Source organism: Scatophagus argus, chromosome 17 (assembly GCF_020382885.2).
Source record: "Scatophagus argus isolate fScaArg1 chromosome 17, fScaArg1.pri, whole genome shotgun sequence".
In the NCBI taxonomy this organism is placed as follows: Eukaryota; Metazoa; Chordata; class Actinopteri; family Scatophagidae; genus Scatophagus; species Scatophagus argus.
Window position 1 is genome coordinate 10366136 of NC_058509.1, and position 26372 is coordinate 10392507.

At 37.6% G+C, this 26372-nt stretch overlaps 3 protein-coding genes and 1 long non-coding RNA gene across 4 annotated transcripts in view; all 4 read left to right on the top strand.

The window, feature by feature from the left end:
- The first annotated feature begins 5910 nt into the window (after positions 1-5910).
- On the top strand, positions 5911-7767 carry LOC124075127 (galactose-specific lectin nattectin-like). Its single transcript, XM_046418542.1, has 7 exons — positions 5911-6014; positions 6120-6170; positions 6356-6374; positions 6812-6894; positions 6994-7128; positions 7319-7427; positions 7596-7767. The coding sequence occupies exons 2-7, from the start codon at positions 6120-6122 to the stop codon at positions 7658-7660; spliced, it is 462 nt and encodes a 153-aa protein (XP_046274498.1). The 5' UTR covers positions 5911-6014; the 3' UTR covers positions 7661-7767.
- Positions 7768-10510: 2743 nt separating this feature from the next.
- LOC124075128 lies at positions 10511-14781 on the top strand. The gene is made up of 3 exons (XR_006845961.1): positions 10511-10697; positions 12613-12637; positions 14697-14781. It is a non-coding gene; the product is annotated as an uncharacterized LOC124075128 (long non-coding RNA).
- Positions 14782-19544: 4763 nt separating this feature from the next.
- Positions 19545-21553, top strand: LOC124075126 (galactose-specific lectin nattectin-like). The gene is made up of 7 exons (XM_046418541.1): positions 19545-19632; positions 19738-19788; positions 19974-19992; positions 20523-20605; positions 20704-20838; positions 21085-21193; positions 21362-21553. Exons 2-7 carry the CDS (start codon positions 19738-19740, stop codon positions 21424-21426), a joined length of 462 nt encoding a protein of 153 aa, XP_046274497.1. The 5' UTR covers positions 19545-19632; the 3' UTR covers positions 21427-21553.
- A 2837-nt stretch (positions 21554-24390) lies between these two features.
- necab1 (N-terminal EF-hand calcium binding protein 1) overlaps positions 24391-26372 on the top strand; it is a 32100-nt gene continuing 30118 nt past the window's right edge. Inside the window, exon 1 of the mRNA XM_046418544.1 lies at positions 24391-24577. Within this exon, the coding sequence (XP_046274500.1) occupies positions 24491-24577 (87 nt within the window). The 5' untranslated portion in view covers positions 24391-24490. The remainder of the gene's footprint in view (positions 24578-26372) is intronic.

Genomic DNA, 26372 nt, shown 5'->3' on the forward strand with positions numbered 1-26372 from the left:
ACTGGAAGATAATGTAGTTAAATTCACCTCTACCCAACATTCAAGTTATGAACACATTAATGCACCAAGAAATTCATTCAATTTCAGAAATATTCGATTTTGCATAAACATTTGCTTATGGCATATGTTGATGCTCAAACTTGCAACACAATATTTCTCTTTTAGATTTAATGGAATTGATGTATGGAGTCTTGCGTAAAAGCACCTAAAATTGTACTTGAGTACAGTATTTTAGTTAATGTATCTTATTTCCTTTCTACTACAGTTAGAAAGAAAATGTTCTGATAAACTATGCTGAGAGTAGAGAGTAGAGGACAAAGTACTACAAAAAAAGTAGAACTATAATGCCCTAAAATGCACTAAAAAGAGGACTACTAAAAGTACTACACATTATGCAGAATGCAAAGCGCTATGGTATCATATATTAATATTACCAGGTTATTGGTACTGACAAATTAACATGTAAGCAGCAGTTTTGTAGGTATGGGCTGATGTTGGGTTGTTCAAATTCCTATGTTTTTAATTACAAAAAGTTTTGTAACATATGTCATGCAGGATTTGTATCGATATTCTCCCATATTCTGCCATATTTCTGAGAGCATACAGAAATGCAGGGAATCACCCTGCTTGGCATGTTTGCCATAAATTCATAATGTGGGGAGTGAAGCATACAATATGTGCATTCATGCATCTTCTGCTGCTCACTGCCTGGTTCTCCCAGCTGTGGGCAAAGAAAACCCTAAGGCGTGTGTCCTCATAAACCTTTGTTTTGCTTCCACTTTCTCAAAGGCTTTTTACTGTAGTCTTATGCAGAGTAGCCATAGATACACATATAGATGCTTCACACTGAAAGATACTCATGATTAGATTTTCATGTCCGAACTGACTGCTGTACCTTAAATGTCCACTAGATGGAACTGTTGCACAGCTTTACAATCAAAACAAGTAACTAGAAGAGCCCACAGTCAACTACCATTCATTTGAAAGCCTTCTTCTTAGTCTCTTACACCCTGCCTGGAAAACTAAGTACAACCAATTGTTGTTGTTGTAGTGTACCACCTCCTCGCCCATACTCTTTCTACTGGAATTTTCCTATCGAGTTTCGTCCTTAAAACTAATAAAGTAATTATTATGGACCTTTGCACAGCATTTATCTCTCTCTAAGAGATTCTAAGAGGCACAACAACATGCCTCTTCGACCCCATCCCTACTAAGCTACTCAAAGAAGTTTTACCCTTTCTTAGCACCTGTCTATTAGACATGATCAATCTGTCCCTATTAACAGACTATGTACCCCAGTCCTTTAAAGTAGCTGTAGTCAAACCTCTCCTTAAAAACACACACTTGACCCAGAGTCAAGAGTGATACCTAACCTTCCATTTCTTTCCAAGATCCTTGAGAGAACAGTTGCCAATCAGCTATGTGACTTTCTTCATAATAATAACTTATTTGAGGATTTTCGATATGGCTTTAGAGCTCATCATCGCACAGAGACGGCATTGGTCAAAGTCCTCCTACTGGCATCAGAAAAGGGACTTATCTCTGTTGTTGACCTTAGTGCTGCACCACTGACCATTCCATCTTATTGCACAGATCGGAACACCTAATTGGCATTAAAGGAACTGCATTAAGCTGATTTCAGTCTTATTCATCAGATCGATCTCAGTTTGTTCATGTTAATGATACATCGTCCATACTCACAAAAGTTAGTCACAGAGTTCCCCAAGGTTCTGTCCTCGGGCCAATACTATTCACCTTTTATATGCTCCCCATCGGTGATATTATTAGAAAATACTCCACACATTTTCATTGTTATGCAGATGACACACAATTGTACTTGTCAATGAAACAAGAACAAACAAATCAACTAGTCAAACTTCAGGCATGTCTTAAAGACATAAAAACCTGGATGACTTGCACTTTTTCCTTTAATTCAGCTTCTTCCCTGGAGTCCTTGTGCTTTCTTGTCTCGCAGGTTCCCATGGATCGTGGTTGGACCTCCTGCTACGGTCCTGCTTGAAACTTACTGCGATTACTACTGTTTAGTCATAATCGATTTTAATTCTGTTACTACTCTGCTGCAGCTGCTACCATTATTATTGTTACTAATATTGCTATCATAATCACCACAGTACCTTCTGTATACATCATTGTCATTATCATTATCTACAGTTCCAGTACTGCTGGTATTATTACTGCTGCTATGCATCTCTGTTTGTGTGCTCCTTCTGTCAAGGCCACAAAGAAGGCATAATAAATTACTTTGTTTTATTAAAAATGAAATTACCTTTTATCTAACAATCTTTTAAAAAATACTTATATTCAGCACTACAGTCTGGACATTTGAATTGCTCATTTGGATGTATCGACTGGTTGGTTTTATGTTGTGATTATGACATAAATTTCAATGATTTGTCAGCATTAGTGCGTTAGCCCACATCTCCTGTGATATTAAAATGCAGCTCAGTATGAAACATGTTTGCATAGCAGTGACACTTTCTGATCCAACGCAAATGCGCTGCAGATTTGGTCTCATAGGAACTACAATGATTTATTTCTTCCAAATTAAAAGCATATAGTTTCACGAAAGTTGTTGAAGTTCTGTGTTTCATTCCGACTCGCCAGCTCTGTTTTCCAGTTGGCATTGCCCGATGATGATCCTGCCTGCTTCTGTTTTTGCCTCCTGCCTTCCCCTTTGGTAAACTAGTCTCTGATTTTTCCCGTTGTTTTTTGAAGAAGGATTTTTTTGTTGTGGCTTAACGTTTTGCTGAAGAAGATTTTTGTTATTGAAATTTGTTTTTAGCAATTGGGTCAATATAACTCCACCGTTTTCAATAACAGCATAGAAACATAACTTTAGTATATCTTTGGATTTTATTTTCTTTTCTTATTTCCTTTTCATTTTAAAGCACTTTGTAACTTTGTTTTGGCAAGGTGCTGCATGAATAAAGGTAAGATGATTTCCTTAGATTGTCATCTACGGAATCAATCTTGGCATGTTTTCAAATGAAGCTGGACTCATGAAATCATGTTGTATTTGTTTATTATTGTATTGTACAGTGTACAGAACATAATATTACACCTTACATGAAAGAATGTGCCTCTTGTATAAAATATTTATAGGAATTTTGTCACATTGTCACGAGAATTTTCTTTTCACTGACAATTTCAGTAAAGACACGATAGGCACTCGAAGCAGCGCGGCTGTGTGTTGGTTCATGACTCATGTCAAACTAATCAAATTTTTTTTTTCCAGACCACTTACACACTCTAACAACTACCCAGACAACCCCTCTAAACACCATAGCAGCCAGAGCTGATGATGCAAATTCTATCAACCACTTCCAACATACTTCCTGCACTACACTGCATGAAATAGTAAGACAAATAGTCGAGATAATGTTTGCAAACCTATGCACACATGAGGCCAGCGTGAACTTCTTGTGCATCCTACTAATATTATGCTGACTCAAGGAGAAATCGGTAGACCTTCCCACACTTTTTCCATTTAGTTTAATCTTAATAACAGGTCACACTTTCGGTCAAATTGTCAAATGAAATGTAAGACTGTGAGAATAAATAAATACATAATTTAATATTGTGGGTATAACAAAATGTGCTTAGTCTTCAAAAACGGAGACCCATTTCTCTTAATGGGAAAATTTTGGGGGATATGAAACAGATCAAATGGACCACATGTCACACATTTCTGAAGTTGTTTCCTGTGGGTTAAAGTGAGCAACCATGTTGCTAAAGGAAAATGTTTTTTAGTAACATATTTGCACATTGTACACGTATGTAACATATGTACGCATTACATTGCTCTTTTGGTGCATGTTTTTATTACTGAGCTCCTATAACTTTTAATTAATAACCACTTAACAAACTACAAAATACATTACTTTAATGTTCGTGTCCCTACTCAATTATATTCTGATGAGCAAAATCTCCAGAAACAGATCCAAAAGCACGCCGTCGGCAATTTGCTGATTAAACAACTTCTCCCAGCTTTGATCTGCAGCTCACATGGAGGAGGTAGGGAAGTCAAAGCCATGTCTGAAGGCATCACAGGCCAGCAATGACGAGTTGAAGCCATACAGAAATAACAGAAACTTGAACAATATCTCAGTAAACACTTATTCAGTGTCACTGTCAGGTGTAGTTACTAGTGCAGCAGAGTGCACATAAAGTCTGCAACAACAAATTTTCAGCTCGAAGATGTAAGTGAAAATTTGCTTCACAGTCTGATGTTACAGTAAGTTAAAGCTTTATGTAAGAGACAAATGGAGCTTCAGCACTGAGGTTGTTTCCCACGACAAGAGCCACATTCAACGGTTTAATCATTTGCCCTCCATGGGAAACGTATTCTGATATTGTTTAACATAGAATATTTTTGAAAAAACTCACTTTTAATTATTTAATTTTAATTACTGTGCCACCAGTTTAGAAAAGTTGAGTTAAAGTGAACAGTTGCATAAACACTGACTCTGTTCAAAGCCTTGAGAGTGAGACAGACTCATTTTTCAAGATATGTATTTGACATGACATGCTTTCTTGTAGATCAGCAAAATAAAAAAATGCAGTAAATTGAAAAAAAACCAGGATAAAACATAACACATCTACAGGCTTTTAGATTAACAAGTCAGATTATGTAAGTCAAGGAACATTTACATTACAGAACTGCAATTCTTCTGTCTTGTGATAGAAAAAGATGGGAAATGTGTGAGGAAACAGTTTTTGCATCATGAAAATTGAAGGTTGTCTTATTTTGGCAGGATTTTTCTGCCTCTGCTGTACACTACTGAGGTGTTCAAGCCTTAAGATGGAGCTTCTCACTATTTATCTAATCAAATAACTCTTTGAAGGACCAGCTCTGCGCATTCTGTCCAGTGAAAACCGCATATCCTTGCATTTGTTGATTTGAATTTTTCTTACAAATGGAAAGATTGAATGTTGGGTTGTTGAGAAAATTCTGCCACTTCTTAAGCTAAATTGGAAGCCATATAATGCTCACCGAATGGCTGCTTCTCCTTGTGTGCCAGTAAAATCGAATAATTTTCATCAAAACAAATATCACAGGTGTGTTTCATTGACTTAAGATAATCATAACTGCCCTGTTTAAATGAAATATGCCACCCTGAAGTTTGATCAGTGCCAAAGATTGAATCATAAGCTAATTGAGGAAGTTCAAGCCACGCAAAATTTACAATTTATTAGATTAAAAAAATGTGTCAGACAAAATTTCTGGGAAACGTTTTTATGTGGAAAGCCTGATAATGCATGCAGCCTTGACATGAAAAAAGCAGGAAAGAAACGTTTTGTACAGGCCTACTAAATTATAGTGCTGCAATGTGCAATAAGATCATTTTAACTGCCTTAAAGCTACTTCAATGTTACCTCCAGTGTTTTATTAATGCTTTTCCATAAAACTGACTCATGTAGAGACAGATTTATATATATATATATATATATATATACACACAGTACTGTGCAAAAGTTTTAGACAGGTGTGAAAAATTGATTTTGATTTCATTTTTTTAATTACCTGATGCTTTTGAGTGCATTTAGCACCTTTAGTGGTAGCCAGTTTAGGGTGCAGAGGTGTAGCAGCAGAGACGCTGGATGGGTCAAAGGCCAAGCTACTGTAGAGCAAATGGAGGATGTAGATATGGCACACCTACCATGAGGATAGTAGCAGTCTGGACATGGGATGACAGGAGCCAGGACCAGAACCTGTTTGTCAGAGGCTTTAACCACTGTTGTTTGCACATCAGTTGAGAACTGTTTAATGTACTTCCCTGTGTGGCAGAATAAAATTGTGGCGGAATATTAATAATATGAATATGAATAAAAAAAATTTTCCACCTTCATCAGTAAAATAAAATAGACTAGGGGGTGAAACTCTCTTGGCTTAAAATCAGCAGAGGAAGGTTTATAAAGCTCGTGTGAGCTCTCTCTGAATAACTCCCAACTTGACTCTGCGACTGCAGCTTCATCAGATCATCACAACAAAGGTAATACTGACGGATTCACTTTTACCTCTCAGCATGGCACCATATGGTCATCATTGATGTTTATGAAGTGTGTTGTATTTACGTTACTGTTTTATTTCTTTTCAGATGACTTTATACCTTTACTTGGCTGTGTCCTTGCTGATCTGCGGGCTGCTTGTAAGTAAAACCTACTGCAACGTTTCTTTTATCAGTATGTGTTCTCTATAACACTTAACTCCAACATTTGGTCCCATTCTAATACATGCAGCAGAATGGCCCAAGATTTAATTGTATTTCAGACTTTTCAAAACTTAAACTCATCAATTTAAATTCACTTGCTGATGTGTTCTTTCTGTCCACAGGTGACACCTGCAACTGCTGGTTAGTCTGACAAACATTTCCTCTTACACTATGTTTTTCTTTTTATTATTCATTGTGATCACTTCACCTCAGATGTGATTAGAAGAAGTACGAGTATGTGCACATTTTGCAGCAGTTTAACTAATTTAGAATATTAACTTTCTGATTTTTCTTCTGCTGAAGACAACACGTCAAGACTGGCAACACCAAATGCCTGCAGGAAATTTAATTATCTGTGCACATTTGTAATTCTAAATGTCATTACAACAGAGCTTACTGTTGTTACAGTAATATTTCTTCTTGATGGGGAGCTTCTACACACACTATGTTGAATAAGCGAAATTTTATTTAGACTTTCATTTGTTTTGGATCCCCATTCAGTCAGTACTAATAAGCTGCAAATACAGTCAGGATTCAATTTAATTGTAACCTTCTCCTTTCTAACTTGACACTTGAAGGTCCCTGTTGCAATGGTTGGACTCATTTTAATGATCGCTGTTTCAGAGTAGTGGCTACTTCAGCGACTTGGAGTGCTGGAGAGGTATAATTATTGTTCATAGCCAGAAATAGCTTCCTCCCTCTGTCATTTTTTTTCCCTTTTGCTTTCTCTCTCAACTTCTGTTTTTGTCTCCCTCTCTAGTCAGCCTGCATTTCACAAGGTGCAAATCTGGTCTCCATCAGGAGTCAGAATGAACACAAATTCTTGATGTCTTTGGCTCATAAATACTGTCCTCATGCTGGGGCTGTCTGGACTGGGGGCAATGATGCAGTTGAGGTGAGTGACTTCACAGATGGACAGACAGAGGCAGACTGTATCGATCGAGTATTGATTTGGCTACAATTTCTGACTAGCTGTCAGGTGACCATTAACAACTGTGCTACTGTATTTCATGATACATTAAGTCAGCTATAAAGGTACTTTTTAAAAGCAGCCCAACATTTTTCCTTTGCTCCTCATTTTTCAGGAGAACACCTGGAGATGGAGCGATGGTAGCCCATTCAGTTATCGCAAGTGGAACGGAGGGGAACCAAACAATCTGGGTAATGAAGACTGTATGGAGATGTACCTGAGAGGTAGGCACAAAATAATTATTAGTTGACATATTGATTGTGTTTCACACACACTAATTTATTTTCAACAGTAAGAATTGTATTACATTGTATTACTCTGAAAAGATTTATTTTTCAAGATGAACCAACCTTGCGTTGTTATTGTTTTGTCTTTTTGACTTGTGCCCACAGTCTTCGCTTTCAATGATGTCGGGTGTGGCAAAAAGATGCCCTACATCTGTGCTAAGGACGCATAATTGGAGCCATATCACATCACCCTTGATGATGATGCCACTCACACCGACATGTCATCAGTGCATCAAAGAATTTTACTTGTGCATTCAATAAAGACAAAAAAAATAAACTGTCATTTCTCATACACTCACATCCAGGTTAACTTTGTATTTAAAACTTTAGAAAAATTAGACTATCACTGTTACTGGTGGAAAAAGCTGAGACATTATTACAATACACAACTGCAGTAATAAAGAAAATAAAAATGATTATGTTGGAAACTACCATGTGAGGGTCCAGAATATCAGCATAAATACGGACTGAACTCATAGAAATACAGCAGAAGAGGGTGTCTATTTAAAACTATTTGTATACTAATTTAATACCAATTTTATTTTCAAATTTATCTTTGAATCCTAGCAACTTTTCAGTTGTGAAACAAAAGTTTGAAAGGGATGGAAAAACTCAGCTCAGCGATGACGTCTTCCATGGTGCGAAGCGTGGTGCCCAGGTAGGAGTTGAGAAGCTGAGTGGGCAACAGGCCCACAGAGGAGGCCACCAGGTAGTTTGGCAAGGACACGTCTGTGATCTTAGAATGGAGAAACGTCTTACAATCTTGAAAAGAATTTAAACACACGGGAAAAACCACACCATAGATCTACTTTGAAATGAGACAAAATATAACTCAGTCAACATCAGTGCTGTATGCAAACGACAGATTTGTGGGCTCCAGGTTCTTGCATGTCCCTTGTTGAGAAATGTGAAGTAACATAAGCTTTAAATAATCTATACCCATGCATATATGCAATATAAATATAATATATATAATACAAATAAAGTTACATGACTACCAAACTGCTTTACACATTTGTTCACACAAGCTGGTGAAAAACACACAAAAGAATCACAAACTATAACATAAAGTTAATCATTTTAAAATATGATGTAACAATAATAGTAAGAGCCTGGTTGGGCTGGTAAACAGATTCTAAACACCATCTCGTGTAGTTACTCTGAACTTCAACGTGCCTTTAAACATCCAGCTCAGCATTTCATTTCATATCTCATTACAACCACCTAAATATAAACAAGTGTCTACACTGCTTGATCTCTTGATTAAGTGATGGTGCCAAGTGTGTGTGGACGTGACCTTGGCACTATGTGCACTGTGACTACACTGGCTGATAACGGCGTGTCGAGGGCTGTGGCGTGTTGCTGCAAGACACCGCCTGAGTCAAAAATGTTGTCAGGGTTGGAATGTTTTGGGTTTTGAGTCTCCTCGCAGTGACAGACCCTGAACCTATACTCAAAAAAAGTACAACTGTAACGTCCAAAAGAGGACTACTAAAAGTACTACAGATTATGCAGAATACAAAGAGCTATGGCATCATGTATTAATGTTACTGGGTTATTGGTACTGTTCAAATTCATATATTTTTTTTAATTACAAAAAGTTTTGTAACATATGTCATGCAGGATTTGTATTAATATTCTCCCATATTCTGCCATATTTCTGAGAGCATACAGTATAACACGGTAGCCTGAAGGGAATCACCCTGTTTGGCATGTTTGCCATAAATTCATAATGTGGGGAGTGAAGCACACAATATGTGCATTCATGCGTCTTCTGCTGCTCACTGCCTGGTTCTCCCAGCTGTGGGTGAAGAAAACCCTAAGGCGCGAGTAAACCTTTGTTTTGCTTCCACTTTGTAAAATACTTTTTACTGTAGTCTTACACAGAGTAGACATAGATACACATATAGATGCTTCACACTGAAAGGTACTTATGATTAGTTTTTCATTTTCATGTCAGACCTGACTGCTGTACAGTAAATGTCCACTAGATGGAACTGTTGCACAGCTTTACAATCAAAACGAGTAACTTGAAGAGATTGTTTGTAGAATTTCCTCGTTGGATTTCTCTGCATTTATGTGGAAACATTTAACTCTTGACAGCAATTAAATCCAGTTCATCATCAGGATGTAACAAGTGAAACAAAATACTTTCCCCACAAAACTGAAGGCAATTACATTTTGGTCTTTTGTGTTTCTACGAATTTTATCTGTTAATTTACAGTTTACTTAAAGATGCTTCAAGTGTATTTTCTCACAGCCTTATATTCTTACAGATTGTGCAAAAGGATTTTATAATGTGATGTTGGAGATGTTCCAACTTGACCAGAAATGTCCTGTCAGCTATAGTCCAACCATTTCAGTCAACTTAAAGGAGCACATGTAACTCTGGAAACCCTTAGCAGATTAGTTTTTTCAAAGAATAAGGAAAAAGGAAAAGGAAGAGCTAAAGCCACAAAGAAGACATAAGAAATTACTTTGTTTTATTAAAAATGAAATTACCTTTTATCTAACTATCTTTTAAAAAATACTTATATTCAGCACTACAGTCTGGACATTTGAATTGCTCATTTGGATCTATCGACTGGTTGGTTTTATGTTGTTATTATGACATAAATTTCAGTGATTTGTCAGCATTAGTGCGTTAGCCCAAATTTCCTGTGATATTAAAATGCAGCTCAGTATGATGTTTGCATAGCAGTGACACTTTCTGATCCAACGCAAATGCGCTGCAGATTTGGGCTCATCAGGATTCGTCAAGACTGAGACAATGAGCACATAATAGGAACTACAGTGATTTATTTCTTCCAAAATAAAAGCATATGGTTTCACAAAAGTTGTCGTGTGTAGACTCTGTGCATATAATACCCTCAAAATTATCCGCAGAACAACGCGTGGCGCAAAAAGGAGGACAGAACAACATGCAGATACTTTTTCTTAAGTCATTCTGGCAATAATAAAGGTTTGTCATGTGAAACTTCCATCCGGAAGTTGTGTGTTTTATTCCGCCTGACTTGACCGTGGTGAGGAGTCGCTCTGTCTGACCAGTGGCTTTGATCAGATTGAGGCTGAAGCGGATACATTCCTCTGCAGTTTACAAGTGAAGCTACGCTGTGAATTATGGATTGTTCAGAGGAGGTTCAGTGTGTGTCTGAGGAGCCCAGCGCCCAAATGGAGCTAAAAAGGGGAATGTCGATTTTCATTGATGTAAGTAAAACTCATTTAAATAAATCCTTAGCCTACCTATGTGTTTCATCTCCACTATTTAATGGACGGAGTTTTGATTTTTGATTATGTGCAAAAACTAAAGCATGAAGTAGAATTGTATGATCATTTAATTTCAACTTAACAATAGCAATAATAGTAGCAAAAAATAAAACAGTTTTTATTGCAGTTGAAGAAAGAGATGCATTTTGGTTTTCAAATCTGAATGATTTTAATAATCATTTGTTGGGGATTTTTGATCACCTGAGCTAAAATGGATCCTCCCTAATATATTCAGCCTACAGAAGGCTCTTTTTTTTAATTAATGAATTAATTTGACAAGGCTGACCTTTATTTCAGGTTGATGGTGGATGGATTTCAAAGGCTGGTCATCCATCTTTATGTCGATGTTTAATTCCCAAAAATCATCCAGTCTTACATGCATATCAGAACAGCTAATGAAGAGCTTTCCCTCCACCCGGATTAAGTGTGCCTCGGTTCCCCTCTCCTAAATTATATTCCTTTTGTTTCTCCACTCTTTCACTCACTTGATGTCTCTGATGTCTGTACTGTAAACCTGTTGGCTGAGAAATACATCAGAGGATGCACACATGGGAGCCGAGAGTGATTAAAGGTGGAGAACCTTACTCCACCACATCAAGTGTTTTACTGATGTTGAACAGGTGGTGTCAGGTCAGGCAATGAAACCACTGCTTGTCTTCAGAGGCGAGTTGCTCCAGTGTTGCTTCTGCTGTTTTTCGGTGCAGCTTTCAGCTTCAGGTCAGATGTGTGTGTCTGTATGAGCTGATATCTGAATGACCAAATCCTCCCAATCAGTGCCAAATTATAAATGATCATCAGTGATAATATTTGCATGATTATCATGAACAGGAGTTAGTAAGAACAAGAAAAGCAGTCATTATGTTGAAGAGCTTGGAGGTCAGATTAAAGGAGGGTTGCAACAATTATTTTCCTTATCCATTAAAATTAATGAGGCATTCCTGTTACATAATGTGAAAGCAAAAAAATGTTTTGTTTTTTCTGCTGCAAATTCTCCTATTAGAGAAAATGCTTGGCAGAAAACAACAAATGTTTGACTTTATTAATTGATTGCTAAAAGAAAATTGGCTGTGTTCTTTATAGCATGACAAAGTGATAACTGATTGTGTTAACCTTGTGATTTTTGTCTTGTTTATCCGTGTGTGTATTTGTTGATCTGGGTGGTGAGATCGTTGTTGCCTTACAGAGATAAATATATTTATTGGACTGAATTTAATTGACCGGTTATAGAAATTATAGATGAAACAAGAGATGAGTTACACAGATAGGAGTTTGTGGGTTGGGAATAAAGACTGATCAGCTGGACAATTTGAATGAATTATGTAAGTGAGAACACACTACAGACTGCCAAGAGCTAGAAGAAGGTGGGCGTATATTTTCAGTTTGTATTTTTACCCCTTTGCGGTGCAGAGCTGAAGCCCCTCGTACAAGGAAAATCTAAACACTGAAGTATTTTTTTCCCCAGCTTGGATTGCATTTTAAAATGTTTGTCTTGTGCACAAAGAGCGATGCAGTTCATGTGGAGCCTATGGTGATAGTGTAATGCACACGAGAACTGTTCAGATTCTTCTTCTGAAGTCCAAACCCGACAAGATGAGAAAGTGGGAAATGTTATTTCGAGGTGGTTTGACCCTTTTTAAGCTGATGTGGTCATTGAAACTCTGCCTTTCATCTCCTCTGGACTCTGGGACAGCACTATCAATAATTTAATGTCTCACTGCTTTTGAGGGTGTGATCGATGATTCCCTCACACACCACATGCATACACACACACGCACGCACACACACTTATGTACTTCAACTTTGATGCTGTGAAGCCTTTTCTGACATCCCTCTTCTATTCCTTTTCCTATTACAGATTTTGCGGCGAGCTGATAAAAACGGTAAATATTGCACCAAAAGCTCCTTAAAGACTCACACACAGACACACGCTGTCTTTGGTGTTAATTCAAACCTCTCTTTCTGTGTGTGTGCGTGTATGTGTGTGTGTGTGTGTGTGCGCATGCATGAAAACAAATGTATTTTCTGAATGAAATTCTGATCATGACTCTCTGCTGATACTCTTTCTGTTTCCATGGAAACAGGAAACTGACCATGCCCACTGAGGTTCAGTTTGAGAACATTAACAAGGAAAAATGTCAGAAAATTTGCACTAGTCAGACATTTGCTTGTGGCAATCCACACTTAATGACATAAGGGTATAGCCTGAGGTGCAGGGGAAAATCTTTGTGCAGTAATATGTAGTATAAACATAGAAAAATATGTTGTTTATTTTGAGTCTGAATCCATGTTGTTTACCATCATTGTTTGCCATCCATCCTGTAAAAGTAGTAAAAAAAAAAAAAAAAGTAAAAAATAAATAAGCTTCCTTCGAGTTATAGCATTAGGAAGTATGTCATGCTTCCAATAAATCATGAAGACCACTAATACAAGTTTCAGTCTTAAAAGTAACTTTGAGAAACACACACAGTAGACTTATGCACATTATGTATATATTGCGAGTAATATCTAAACTAATATATATTTATTATATAAGATACATGCAGTGCAGATATATTTTGTTTTTCTCTGCTGAAAGAAGGAGACACAATGCATCTAATGGTTTGACATTTCTGAAATATGTTTATTCAATTTGTTGCCTAGAATTAGATGAGAAAATCAATACAAGAGTGGCATCAATGTTCTCATCTAACTACTGGAAAGGATAAGTGAATTTCACAAATCTTCAAATGTCCTCCATCCAATGTGCTGTTTTGATTTTGGAGCTCTATGTCAACATACATAAAGTATATCCTAGATTCGAGACCAGCAGATGTTTAACACTACTGACACACACTTTCACTCATCATAGCAAACACACACAATCAAAACACACCACACTGAGTGGATTTTAGTCAAAGAACAAACTGAAATCAGGTTTCTTCTCACATTTGGCACATTTTTTGCATGGAAGCAGCAGAGTTTGTTATTCACATGGCATGACATGACTCATTATTCATTAAATGTCCGGCCCACGCTGATTTGAGGTCTTGTCATGCAAGATAAGACATCATCCCACATGTTTGTTTATAGTGCTGTGCAAACAGCATCACTTAGATGTCAAGCCTGTTCCCAGATTATTTCAGAGCTCATCGACAGTGAGTCACCATGCGCTCGATTTATGTGCTTGCCTTTGTGCATCTACAGTGACATGGCAGTCATAGTGAACATCACCTCCGGAGCAGCAGGTCAGCAGTGAACATGTGAAGATCAACCACTTCATGTCACACAGACAGAAAGAAACTGTGTGAAAAATATGTTGCCTGCAGTTGATTATCTTCAGAATGTTTGGTCTAATGGGCTCCACATTTTTGCTTATTTTTACCCTATTAATATTTCATACAGCTTGTGCCTTTTTATTCTTATTGGAATTGCAGAGTCTCAAAGCATTAAAATGAGTGATTGTTTACCATTAAGTTGGTCTAATGGAACAAAACGTGATGAACCTTTGCGGATTTGTTTACTGTAATAATACAAACTGAAGAATGAATCACTTGGAATTTTTTTTTTTTTTTTTTTTTTGTTAAATTTTCTTACTGATTTTTCCCACTTTGACTGGATTTTGATCTAAAAGCTTAATGGTGCATCTTATCTTGGTTATCTGGTTGGTCAGCTCAGGAGGTGGACTTAAATTAGTCATCAAAAGTCACATCAATAATTCTGACACCCGCAGACCAGTGGAGTAATGTAACTACAAGTACATTTACAGTGTGCTTTGAGTACATGTGAACACTTCCACTACTACCACAGACACAAACCAGAATGTTCATTTGATCAAAGCAAGTCCTTGACTGATATTGGGGCTGCTTTAGAAAATTACCACCTCACCTCACAGGATGCTGCGATGCTGACTGAGCTGTCCTGACACTGTGTTGACAAGTTGCATTCATGCTCTCTCCCCAGATGATGGGAAACTGTCCTTCGATGAATTCAAAGCCTACTTCTCTGATGGAGTCTTGACAGCTGAGGAACTGAAGGAGCTCTTTCACACAATTCAAGGATTCAAGGATTCAAGGATTCAAGGAGCTTTATTGTCATTTCACACACGTAAAACATGAGTGGAACGAAATTAGTTTCCCCGGTCCCAGTATAAGCCCAGTTTCCTAACGAAATAAATATAAATATAAACAATGCTATATAATATAAAAACAGTGGAATATAAGTGAAAACAGTAGATGATATAAACACCAGTGTAAACAGTATAAACAGTAGTGCAAATGGCTGACAGGGTAGTGCAAAATGACCATAGTGCAATGAACATGAGTAGTTTAGTTCTGTGCAAATGCTGCATTGTGCAAAATGTTCCATGGGTGGTTGTTTGTGTGTTTGTTGGTGTTGGTGTGAGTTTGGCAGCAGGGGCTACAGAGGGCCTCCAGAGTTCAACAGTGTCACAGCTTCTGGGAAGAAGCTGTTCCTCAGTCTGGGGGTCCTGCTCTTGATGCTTCGCAGCCTCCTGCCTGAGGGGAGAGGGGCAAACAGTTTGTGTGAGGGGTGGGTGGAGTCCTTCATGATGCAGGAGGCCCTTTTCCTGCATCTGGAGGTGTAAATGTCTGTGGTGGTGGATAGGCTGTGTCCCACAGTCTTTTGTGCAGCTTTCACCACCCTTTGACACTCATAACACAGAGTGAGTTGACTAATTGCTCTATATTTTTAGTATTTTTTTTAGATTTTGAACACTTTTCTATGTCTTTTAGGCACCAAGTTCCAACCCCCCTAAACACCATAGCAGCCAGACCTGATGATGCAAATTAACCCTCTGAAACTCTTATTGTCCATCTATCAACCACTTCCAACATACTTCCTGCACTACACTGCATGAAATAGTAAGACAAATAGATGAGATAATGAACCTGTGAATATTCTCATTCATCCAGATCATGGTTATCTCAAGGAAATTCAATCGAATGCAACTGAACAAATAACTAAGTCCAGTTGCATTCGATTGAATTTCCTTGAGATAGATGAGATAATGTTTGCGAACCTATGCACACATGAGGCCAGTGTGAACTTCTTGTGCATCCTGCTTGTATTATGTTGACTCAAGGAGAAATCGGTAGACTTTCGCACACTTTTTCCATTTAGTTTAATCTTAATAACAGGTCACATTTTTGGTCAAATTGTCAAATGAAATGCAAGACTGTGAGAATAAATAAATACATAATTTAATATTGTGGGTATAACAAAATGTGCTTAGTCTTTAAGAACGGAGACCCATTTCTCTTAATGGGAAAATTATGGGGGATATGAAACAGATCAAATGGACCACATGTCACACATTTCTGAAGTTGTTTCCTGTGGGTTAAAGTGAGCAACCATGTTGCTAAAGGAAAATGTTTTTTTAGTAACATATTTGCACATTATACACGTATGTAACATATGTATGTGTTACATTGCTCTTTTGGTGCATGTTTTTATTACTTAGCTCCTATAACTTTTAATTAATAACCACTTAACAAACTACAAAATACATTACTTTAATGTTCGTGTCCCTACTCAATTATATTCTGCTGAGCAAAAGGCTCCAGAAAGAGATCCAAATGCACGCCGTCTGCAATTTGCTGATTAAACAACTTCTCCCAGCTGTGATCTGCAGCTCACAAGATTCAAGATTCAAGAGTCTTTATTGTCATTATGCCAGCATAACGAAATTTTGTGCAGATTCTCAGCTTCAAAACACACTTATAAATAGGAAAAATAAAAAATTGCACACCTTAGAAAAAAAATATAAAAATATAAAATACAAAGTACAAAATGGAAAAAATGGAAAAAAATCCTCACATGGAGGAGGTAGGGAAGTCACAGTCATGTCTGAAGGCATCACAGGCCAGCAATGACGAGTTGAAGCAATACAGAAATAACAGAAACTTGAACAATATCTCAGGAAAACACTTATTCAGTGTCGGCTTACAGTTTGAAGGTAAATACAATTGTCAGCCTTGCCTTTAAAAGCACAGTTGACCATCAGACGCTGGGGGTGAATGATGGCTCAGTCTTGATTTTTTGCTGAAAAACAGAGGAGGACTGAAAATTTGCAGCAGTGCTAGCTGCCCTGTCAGGCTAAAGTTAGCACTAACTGAAGTTAATTAGTGTGACTTCAGTTCACCTCAGCACCTCTGTCAGGTGTAGTTACTAGTTCAGCAGAGTGCACATAAAGTCTGCAACAACAAACTTTCAGCTCGAAGATGTAAGTGAAAATTTGCTTCACAGTCTGATGTTACAGTAAGTTAAAGCTTTATGTAAGAGACAAATGGAGCTTCAGCACTGAGGTTGTTTCGAACGACAAGAGCCACATTCAGCGGTTTAATCATTTGCCCTCCATGGGAAACTTATTCTGATATTGTTTAACTTAGAATATTTTTGGAAAAATCTCTTTGAAATTTTAATTACTGTGCCGCCAGGTTAGAAAAGTTGAGTTAAAGTGAACAGTTGCGTAAACACTGACTCTGTTCAAAGCCTTGAGAGTGAGACAGACTCATTTTTCAAGATATGTATTTGACATGACATGCTTTCTTGTAGATCAGCAAAATAAAAAAAATACAGTAAATTAAAAAAAAAAACAGGATAAAACATAACACATCTACAGGCTTTTAGATTAACAAGTCAATGTAAGTATGTAAGTCAAGGAACATTTACATTACAGAACTGCAGTTCTTCTGTCTTGTGATAGAAAAAGATGGGAAATGTGTGAGGAAACAGTTTTTGCATCATAAAAAATGAAGGTTGTCTTATTTTGGAAGGATTTTGCTGCCTCTGCTGTACACTACTGAGGTGTGCCTTAAGATGGAGCTTCTCACTATTTATCTAATCAAATAACTCTTTGAAGGACCAGCTCTGCACATTCTGTCCAGTGAAAACCGCATATCCTTGCATTTGTTGATTTGAATTTTTCTTACAGATGGAAAGATTGAGTGTTGGGTTGCTGAGAAAATTCTGCCACTTCTTAAGCTAAATTGGAAGTCATATAATACTCACCGAATGGCTGCTTCTCTGAGTGTGCCGGTAAAATCGAATAATTTTCATCAAAACGAATATCACAAGTGTGTTTCATTGATTTAAGATAATCATAATTACCCTGTTTAAATGAAATATGCCACCCTGACATTTTATCAGTGCCGAAGATTGAATCATAAGCTAAATGAGAAAGTTTAAGCCAAGTTTACATTTCATTAGATTAAAAAATGTGTCAGACAAAATTTCTGGGGAACGTTTTTATGTGGAAAGCCTGATAATGCATGCAGCCTTGACGTGAAAAAACAGGAAAGAAACGTTTTGTACAGGCCTACTAAATTATAGTGCTGCAATGTGCAATAAGATCATTTTAACTGCATTAAAGCCACTTAAATGTTACCTCTAGTGTTTTATTAATGCTTTTCCATAAAACTGACTCATGGAGAGACAGATTTATATACATATATATATATGCACAGTACTGTGCAAAAGTTTTAGGCAGGTGTAAATAATAATTGGTTATTTTTATCAATTTACATAATGCAAAGTGAGCAAACTAAAGAAAAATCTAAATCAAATCAATATTTGGTGTGACCACCCTTTGCCTTTAAAACAGCATCAATTCTTCTAGGTAAACTTGCATGCAGTCACTTCCAGGACTTCCTGTTCTTTACGTTGAAGATAGTTCTTCAGAGGTCATTGAAGATGTTTGAGGTTGTTGTCCTGCTGTAGAATGAATTTGGTGCCAATCATACGCCTCCCTGATGGTATTGCATGATGGATAATCTAATCTAATGGATATCTGCCTTTATTTCTCAGCATTGAGGACACCATTAATCCTGACTAAATCTCCAACTCCATTTGCAGAAATGCAACCCCAAACTTGCAAGGGACACACAAACAACAAACAGACAACAAAATGCCTTCTGCCACAGCCAAATATTTCAAATTTTGACTCATCAATCCAGAGCACCTGCTGCCATTTTTCTGCACCCCAGTTCCTATGTTTTCGTGCAAGGTGGAGTCGCTTGACCTTGATTCCATGTCAGAGGTGTGGCTTTTTGGCTGCAACTCTTCCATGAAAACCACTTGTGGCCAGAATTCTCCGGACAGTAGATGGGTGTACCTGGGTCCCACTGGTTTCTGCCAGCTCTGAGCTTATGTCACTGCTGGACATCTTCCAGTTTCGAAGGGAGATAAGCTTGATGTGTTTCTCATCTGCTGCACTAAGTTTCCTTGGCCGACCACTGCATCTATGATCCTCAGTGTTGCCCGTTTCTTTCTGCTTCTTCAAAAGGGCTTGAACAGCACATCTTGAAACCCCAGTCTGCTTTGAAATCTTTGTCTGGGAGAGACCTTGCTGATGCGCAATAACTAAATTGTGTCTTGTTGCTGTGTTCAGTCTTGCCATGGTGTATGAGCTGTGACATGAAACTGTCTGCCACATTTAGCACCTTTAGTGGTAGCCAGTTTACGGTGCAGAGGTGTAGCAGCAGAGAAGCTGGATGAGTCAAAGGTCAACAAAGCTACTGCAGAGCAAATGGCACATGTAGATATGGCACACCTACCATGAGGATAGCAGCAGTCTGGACATGGGATGACAGGAGCCAGGACCGGAACCTGTTCCACCAAAAGCCAAAAAACTTGATCAATGTTTGTCAGAGGCTTTAACCACTGTTGTTTGCACATCGATTAAGAACTGTTTAATGTACTTCCATGTGTGGCAGAGTAAAAATTCTCCACCTTCATCAGTAAAATAAATAGACTTGGGGGTGAAACTCTCTTGGCTTAAAATCAGCAGAGGAAGGTTTATAAAGCTCGTGTGAGCTCTCTCTGAATAACTCCCAACTTGACTCTGCGACTGCAGCTTCATCAGATCATCACAACAAAGGTAATACTGATGGATTCACTTTTACCTCTCAGCATGGCACCATATGGTCATCATTGATGTTTATGAAGTGTGTTGTATTTACGTTACTGTTTTATTTCTTTTCAGATGACTTTATACCTTTACTTGGCTGTGTCCTTGCTGATCTGCGGGCTGCTTGTAAGTAAAACCTACTGAAACGTTTCTTTTATCAGTATGTGTTCTCTATAACACTTAACTCCAACATTTGGTCCCATTCTAATACATGCAGCAGAATGGCCCAAGATTTAATTGTATTTCAGACTTTTCAAAACTTAAACTCATCAATTTAAAGTCACTTGCTGATGTATTCTTTCTGTCCACAGGTGACACCTGCAACTGCTGGTTAGTCTGACAAACATTTCCTCTTACACTATGTTTTTCTTTTTATTATTCATTGTGATCACTTCACCTCAGGTGTGATTAGAAGAAGTACGAGTATGTGCATATTTTGCAGCAGTTTAACTAATTTAGAATATTAACTTTCTGATTTTTCTTCTGCTGAAGACAACACATCAAGACCGGCAACACCAAATGCCTGCAGGAAATTTAATTATCTGTGCACATTTGTAAATCTGAAGTCATTAAAACAAACTGATTGGATTTTGACTCCTGAGGATTCCAGTAACCTTGAGTGCCACTGCTGAAGTGATGGCTGCTGATAGAAATGTTCATATGTTTTTGTAGAGCTTACTGTTGTTACAGTAATATTTCTTCTTGATGGGGAGCTTCTACACACACTATGTTGAATAAGGGAAATTTTATTTAGACTTTCATTTGTTTTGGATCCCCATTCAGTCAGTACTAATAAGCTGCAAATACAGTCAGGATTCAATTTAATTGTAACCTTCTCCTTTCTAACTTGACACTTGAAGGTCCCTGTTGCGATGGTTGGACTCATTTTGAAGATCGCTGTTTCAGAGTAGTGGATACTTCAGCGACTTGGAGTGATGGAGAGGTATAATTATTGTTCATAGCCAGAAATAGCTTCCTCCCTCTGTCATTTTTTTTCCTTTTGCTTTCTCTCTCAACTTCTGTTTTTGTCTCCCTCTCTAGTCAGCCTGCATTTCACACGGTGCAAATCTGGTCTCCGTCAGGAGTGAGCATGAACACCAATTCTTGATGTCTTTGGCTCATAAATTCAGTCCCCATGCTGGGGCTGTCTGGACTGGGGGCAATGATGCAGTTGAGGTGAGTGACTTCACAGATGGACAGACAGAGGCCGACTGTACCGATCGAGTATTGATTTGGCTACCGAGTCTATGCTCCCCACTGCCACAGTGAGGCCTGGTTACAAATGGTTACAAATACAATTTCTGACTAGCTGTCAGGTGACCATTAACAACTGTGCTACTGTATTTCATGATACATTAAGTCAGCTATAAAGGTATTTTTTAAAAGCAGCCCAACATTTTTCCTTTGCTCCTCATTTTTCAGGAGAACACCTGGAGATGGAGCGATGGTAGCCCATTCAGTTATCACAAGTGGAACGCAGGGGAGCCAAACAATCTGGTTAATGAAGACTGTATGGAGATGTACCTGAGAGGTAGGCACAAAATAATTATTAGTTGACATATTGATTGTGTTTCACACACACTAATTTATTTTCAACAGTAAGAATTGTATTACATTGTATTACTCTGAAAAGCTTTATTTTTCAAGATGAACCAACCTTGCGTTGTTATTGTTTTGTCTTTTTGACTTGTGCCCACAGTCTTGGCTTTCAATGATGTCGGGTGTGGCAAAAAGATTCCCTACATCTGTGCTAAGGACGCGTAATTGGAGCCATGTCACATCACCCTTGATGACAATGCCACTCACACCGAGATGTCATCAGTGCTGGAAAGTTTAAACTTAAACTTAACCACAGCAATTCTTCTCAATTTAACAAAAATATCATTCCTCAGTTAAATATTTCAGTCTACAGATTGAGATTTCATTAAAGAACTTTCCTTGTGCATTCAATAAAGACAAAAAAAAAAAAAAAATCTTTTACTGTCATTTCTCATACACACACACCCAGGTTAACTTTGTGTTTAAAACTTTAAAAAAGAACATTAGACTATATCACTGTTACTGGTGGAAAAAGCTGAGACATTATTACAATACACAACTGCAGTAATCAAGAAAATAAAAATGATTATGTTGGAAACTACCATGTGAGGGTCCAGAATATCAGCATAAATACGGACTGAACTCATAGAAATACAGCAGAAGAGGGTGTCTATTTAAAACTATTTGTATACTAATTTAATACCAATTTTATCTTCAAATTTATCTTTGAATCCTAGCAACTTTTCAGTTGTGAAACAAAAGTTTGAAAGGGATGGAAAAACTCAGCTCAGCGATGACGTCTTCCATGGTGCGAAGCGTGGTGCCCAGGTAGGAGTTGAGAAGCTGAGTGGGCAACAGGCCCACAGAGGAGGCGACCAGGTAGTTTGGCAAGGACACGTCTGTGATCTTAGAATGGAGAAACGTCTTACAATCTTGAAAAGAATTTAAACACACGGGAAAAACCACACCATAGATCTACTTTGAAATGAGACAAAATATATCTCAGTCAACATCAGTGCTGTATGCAAACGACAGATTTGTGGGATCCAAGTTCTTGCATGTCCCTTGTTGAGAAATGTGAAGTAACATAAGCTTTAAATAATCTATTCCCATACATATATGCAATATAAATATAATATATATAATACAAATAAAGTTACATGACTACCAAACTGCTTTACACATTTGTTCACACAAGCTGGTGAAAAACACACAAAAGAATCACAAACTATAACATAAAGTTAATCATTTTAAAATATGATGTAACAATAATAGTAAGAGCCTGGTTGGGCTGGTAAACAGATTCTAAACACCATCTCGTGTAGTTACTCTGAACTTCAACGTGCCTTTAAACATCCAGCTCAGCATTTCATTTCATATCTCATTACAACCACCTAAATATAAACAAGTGTCTATACTGCTTGATCTCTTGATTAAGTGATGGTGCCAAGTGTGTGTGGACGTGACCTTGGCACTATGTGCACTGTGACTACACTGGCTGATAACGGTGTGTCGAGGGCTGTGGCGTGTTGCTGCAAGACACCGCCTGAGTCAAAAATGTTGTCAGGGTTGGAATGTTTTGGGTTTTGAGTCTCCTCGCAGTGACAGACCCTGAACCTATACTCAAAAAAAGTACAACTGTAACGTCCAAAAGAGGACTACTAAAAGTACTACAGATTATGCAGAATACAAAGAGCTATGGCATCATGTATTAATGTTACTGGGTTATTGGTACTGTTCAAATTCATATATTTTTTTTAATTACAAAAAGTTTTGTAACATATGTCATGCAGGATTTGTATTAATATTCTCCCATATTCTGCCATATTTCTGAGAGCATACAGTATAACACGGTAGCCTGAAGGGAATCACCCTGTTTGGCATGTTTGCCATAAATTCATAATGTGGGGAGTGAAGCACACAATATGTGCATTCATGCGTCTTCTGCTGCTCACTGCCTGGTTCTCCCAGCTGTGGGTGAAGAAAACCCTAAGGCGCGAGTAAACCTTTGTTTTGCTTCCACTTTGTAAAATACTTTTTACTGTAGTCTTACACAGAGTAGACATAGATACACATATAGATGCTTCACACTGAAAGGTACTTATGATTAGTTTTTCATTTTCATGTCCGAACTGACTGCTGTACAGTAAATGTCCACTAGATGGAACTGTTGCACAGCTTTACAATCAAAACGAGTAACTTGAAGAGATTGTTTGTAGAATTTCCTCGTTGGATTTCTCTGCATTTATGTGGAAACATTTAACTCTTGACAGCAATTAAATCCAGTTCATCACCAGGATGTAACAAGTGAAACAAAATACTTTCCCCACAAAACTGAAGGCAATTACATTTTGGTCTTTTGTGTTTCTACGAATTTTATCTGTTAATTTACAGTTTACTTAAAGATGCTTCAAGTGTATTTTCTCTCAGCCTTATATTCTTACAGACTGTGCAAAAGGATTTTATAATGTGATGTTGGAGATGTTCCAACTTGACCAGAAATGTCCTGTCAGCTATAGTCCAACCATTTCAGTCAACTTAAAGGAGCACATGTAACTCTGGAAACCCTTAACAGATTAGTTTTTCAAAGAATAAGGAAAAAGGAAAAGGAAGAGCTAAAGCCACAAAGAAGACATAAGAAATTACTTTGTTTTATTAAAAATGAAATTACCTTTTATCTAACTATCTTTTAAAAAATACTTATATTCAGCACTACAGTCTGGGCATTTGAATTGCTCATTTGGATGTATCGACTGGTTGGTTTTATGTTGTTATTAGGACATAAATTTCAGTGATTTGTCAACATTAGTGCGTTAGCCCAAATTTCCTGTGATATTAAAATGCAGCTCAGTATGATGTTTGCATAGCAGTGACACTTTCTGATCCAACGCAAATGCGCTGCAGATTTGGGCTCATCAGGATTCGTCAAGACTGAGACAATGAGCACATAATAGGAACTACAGTGATTTATTTCTTCCAAAATAAAAGCATATGGTTTCACAAAAGTTGTCGTGTGTAGACTCTGTGCATATAATACCCTCAAAATTATCCGCAGAACAACGCGTGGCGCAAAAAGGAGGACAGAACAACATGCAGATACTTTTTATTAAGTCATTCTGGCAATAATAAAGATTTGGCATGTGAAACTTCCATCCGGAAGTTGTGTGTTTTATTCCGCCTGACTTGACCGTGGTGAGGAGTCGCTCTGTCTGACCAGTGGCTTTGATCAGATTGAGGCTGAAGCGGATACATTCCTCTGCAGTTTACAAGTGAAGCTACGCTGTGAATTATGGATTGTTCAGAGGAGGTTCAGTGTGTGTCTGAGGAGCCCAGCGCCCAAATGGAGCTAAAAAGGGGAATGTCGATTTTCATTGATGTAAGTAAAACTCATTTAAATAAATCCTTAGCCTACCTATGTGTTTCATCTCCACTATTTAATGGACGGAGTTTTGATTTTTGATTATGTGCAAAAACTAAAGCATGAAGTAGAATTGTATGATCATTTAATTTCAACTTAACAATAGCAATAATAGTAGCAAAAAATAAAACAGTTTTTATTGCAGTTGAAGAAAGAGATGCATTTTGGTTTTCAAATCTGAATGATTTTAATAATCATTTGTTGGGGATTTTTGATCACCTGAGCTAAAATGGATCCTCCCTAATATATTCAGCCTACAGAAGGCTCTTTTTTTAATTAATGAATTAATTTGACAAGGCTGACCTTTATTTCAGGTTCATGGTGGATGGATTTCAAAGGCTGGTCATCCATCTTTATGTCGATGTTTAATTCCCAAAAATCATCCAGTCTTACATGCATATAAGAACAGCTAAGGAAGAGCTTTCCCTCCACCCGGATTAAGTGTGCCTCGGTTCCCCTCTCCTAAATTATATTCCTTTTGTTTCTCCACTCTTTCACTCACTTGATGTCTCTGATGTCTGTACTGTAAACCTGTTGGCTGAGAAATACATCAGAGGATGCACACATGGGAGCCGAGAGTGATTAAAGGTGGAGAACCTTACTCCACCACATCAAGTGTTTTACTGATGTTGAACAGGTGGTGTCAGGTCAGGTAATGAAACCACTGCTTGTCTTCAGAGGCGAGTTGCTCCAGTGTTGCTTCTGCTGTTTTTCGGTGCAGCTTTCAGCTTCAGGTCAGATGTGTGTGTCTGTATGAGCTGATATCTGAATGACCAAATCCTCCCAATCAGTGCCAAATTATAAATGATCATCAGTGATAATATTTGCATGATTATCATGAACAGGAGTTAGTAAGAACAAGAAAAGCAGTCATTATGTTGAAGAGCTTGGAGGTCAGATTAAAGGAGGGTTGCAACAATTATTTTCATTATCCATTAAAATTAATGAGGCATTCCTGTTACATAATGTGAAAGCAAAAAAATGTTTTGTTTTTTCTGCTGCAAATTCTCCTATTAGAGAAAATGCTTGGCAGAAAACAACAAATGTTTGACTTTATTAATTGATTACTAAAAGAAAATTGGCTGTGTTCTTTATAGCATGACAAAGTGATAACTGATTGTGTTAACCTTGTGATTTTTGTCTTGTTTATCCGTGTGTGTATTTGTTGATCTGGGTGGTGAGATCGTTGTTGCCTTACAGAGATAAATATATGTATTGGACTGAATTTAATTGACCGGTTATAGAAATTACAGATGAAACAAGAGATGAGTTACACAGATAGGAGTTTGTGGGTTGGGAATAAAGACTGATCAGCTGGACAATTTGAATGAATTATGTAAGTGAGAACACACTACAGACTGCCAAGAGCTAGAAGAAGGTGGGCGTATATTTTCAGTTTGTATTTTTACCCCTTTGCGGTGCAGAGCTGAAGCCCCTCATACAAGGAAAATCTAAACACTGAAGTATTTTTTTCCCCAGCTTGGATTGCATTTTAAAATGTTTGTCTTGTGCACAAAGAACTATGCAGTTTATGTGGAGCCTATGGTGACAGTGTGTAAATGCACACGAGAACTGTTCAGATTCTTCTTCTGAAGTCCAAACCCGACAAGATGAGAAAGTGGGAAATGTTATTTCGAGGTGGTTTGACCCTTTTTAAGCTGATGTGGTCATTGAAACTCTGCCTTTCATCTCCTCTGGACTCTGGGACAGCACTATCAATAATTTAATGTCTCACTGCTTTTGAGGGTGTGAT

Excerpts from the sequence above, each read along its gene's own strand:
- LOC124075127 (XM_046418542.1), top strand. The coding sequence starts at position 6,120 with ATGACTTTATACCTTTACTTGGCTGTGTCCTTGCTGATCTGCGGGCTG. Across the intron at positions 6,895-6,993 it reads CGACTTGGAGTGCTGGAGAG|TCAGCCTGCATTTCACAAGG; the intron begins GTATAATTATTG and ends CTCCCTCTCTAG. Across the intron at positions 7,129-7,318 it reads GGGGCAATGATGCAGTTGAG|GAGAACACCTGGAGATGGAG; the intron begins GTGAGTGACTTC and ends CTCATTTTTCAG.
- LOC124075126 (XM_046418541.1), top strand. The coding sequence starts at position 19,738 with ATGACTTTATACCTTTACTTGGCTGTGTCCTTGCTGATCTGCGGGCTG. Across the intron at positions 20,606-20,703 it reads CGACTTGGAGTGATGGAGAG|TCAGCCTGCATTTCACACGG; the intron begins GTATAATTATTG and ends CTCCCTCTCTAG. Across the intron at positions 20,839-21,084 it reads GGGGCAATGATGCAGTTGAG|GAGAACACCTGGAGATGGAG; the intron begins GTGAGTGACTTC and ends CTCATTTTTCAG.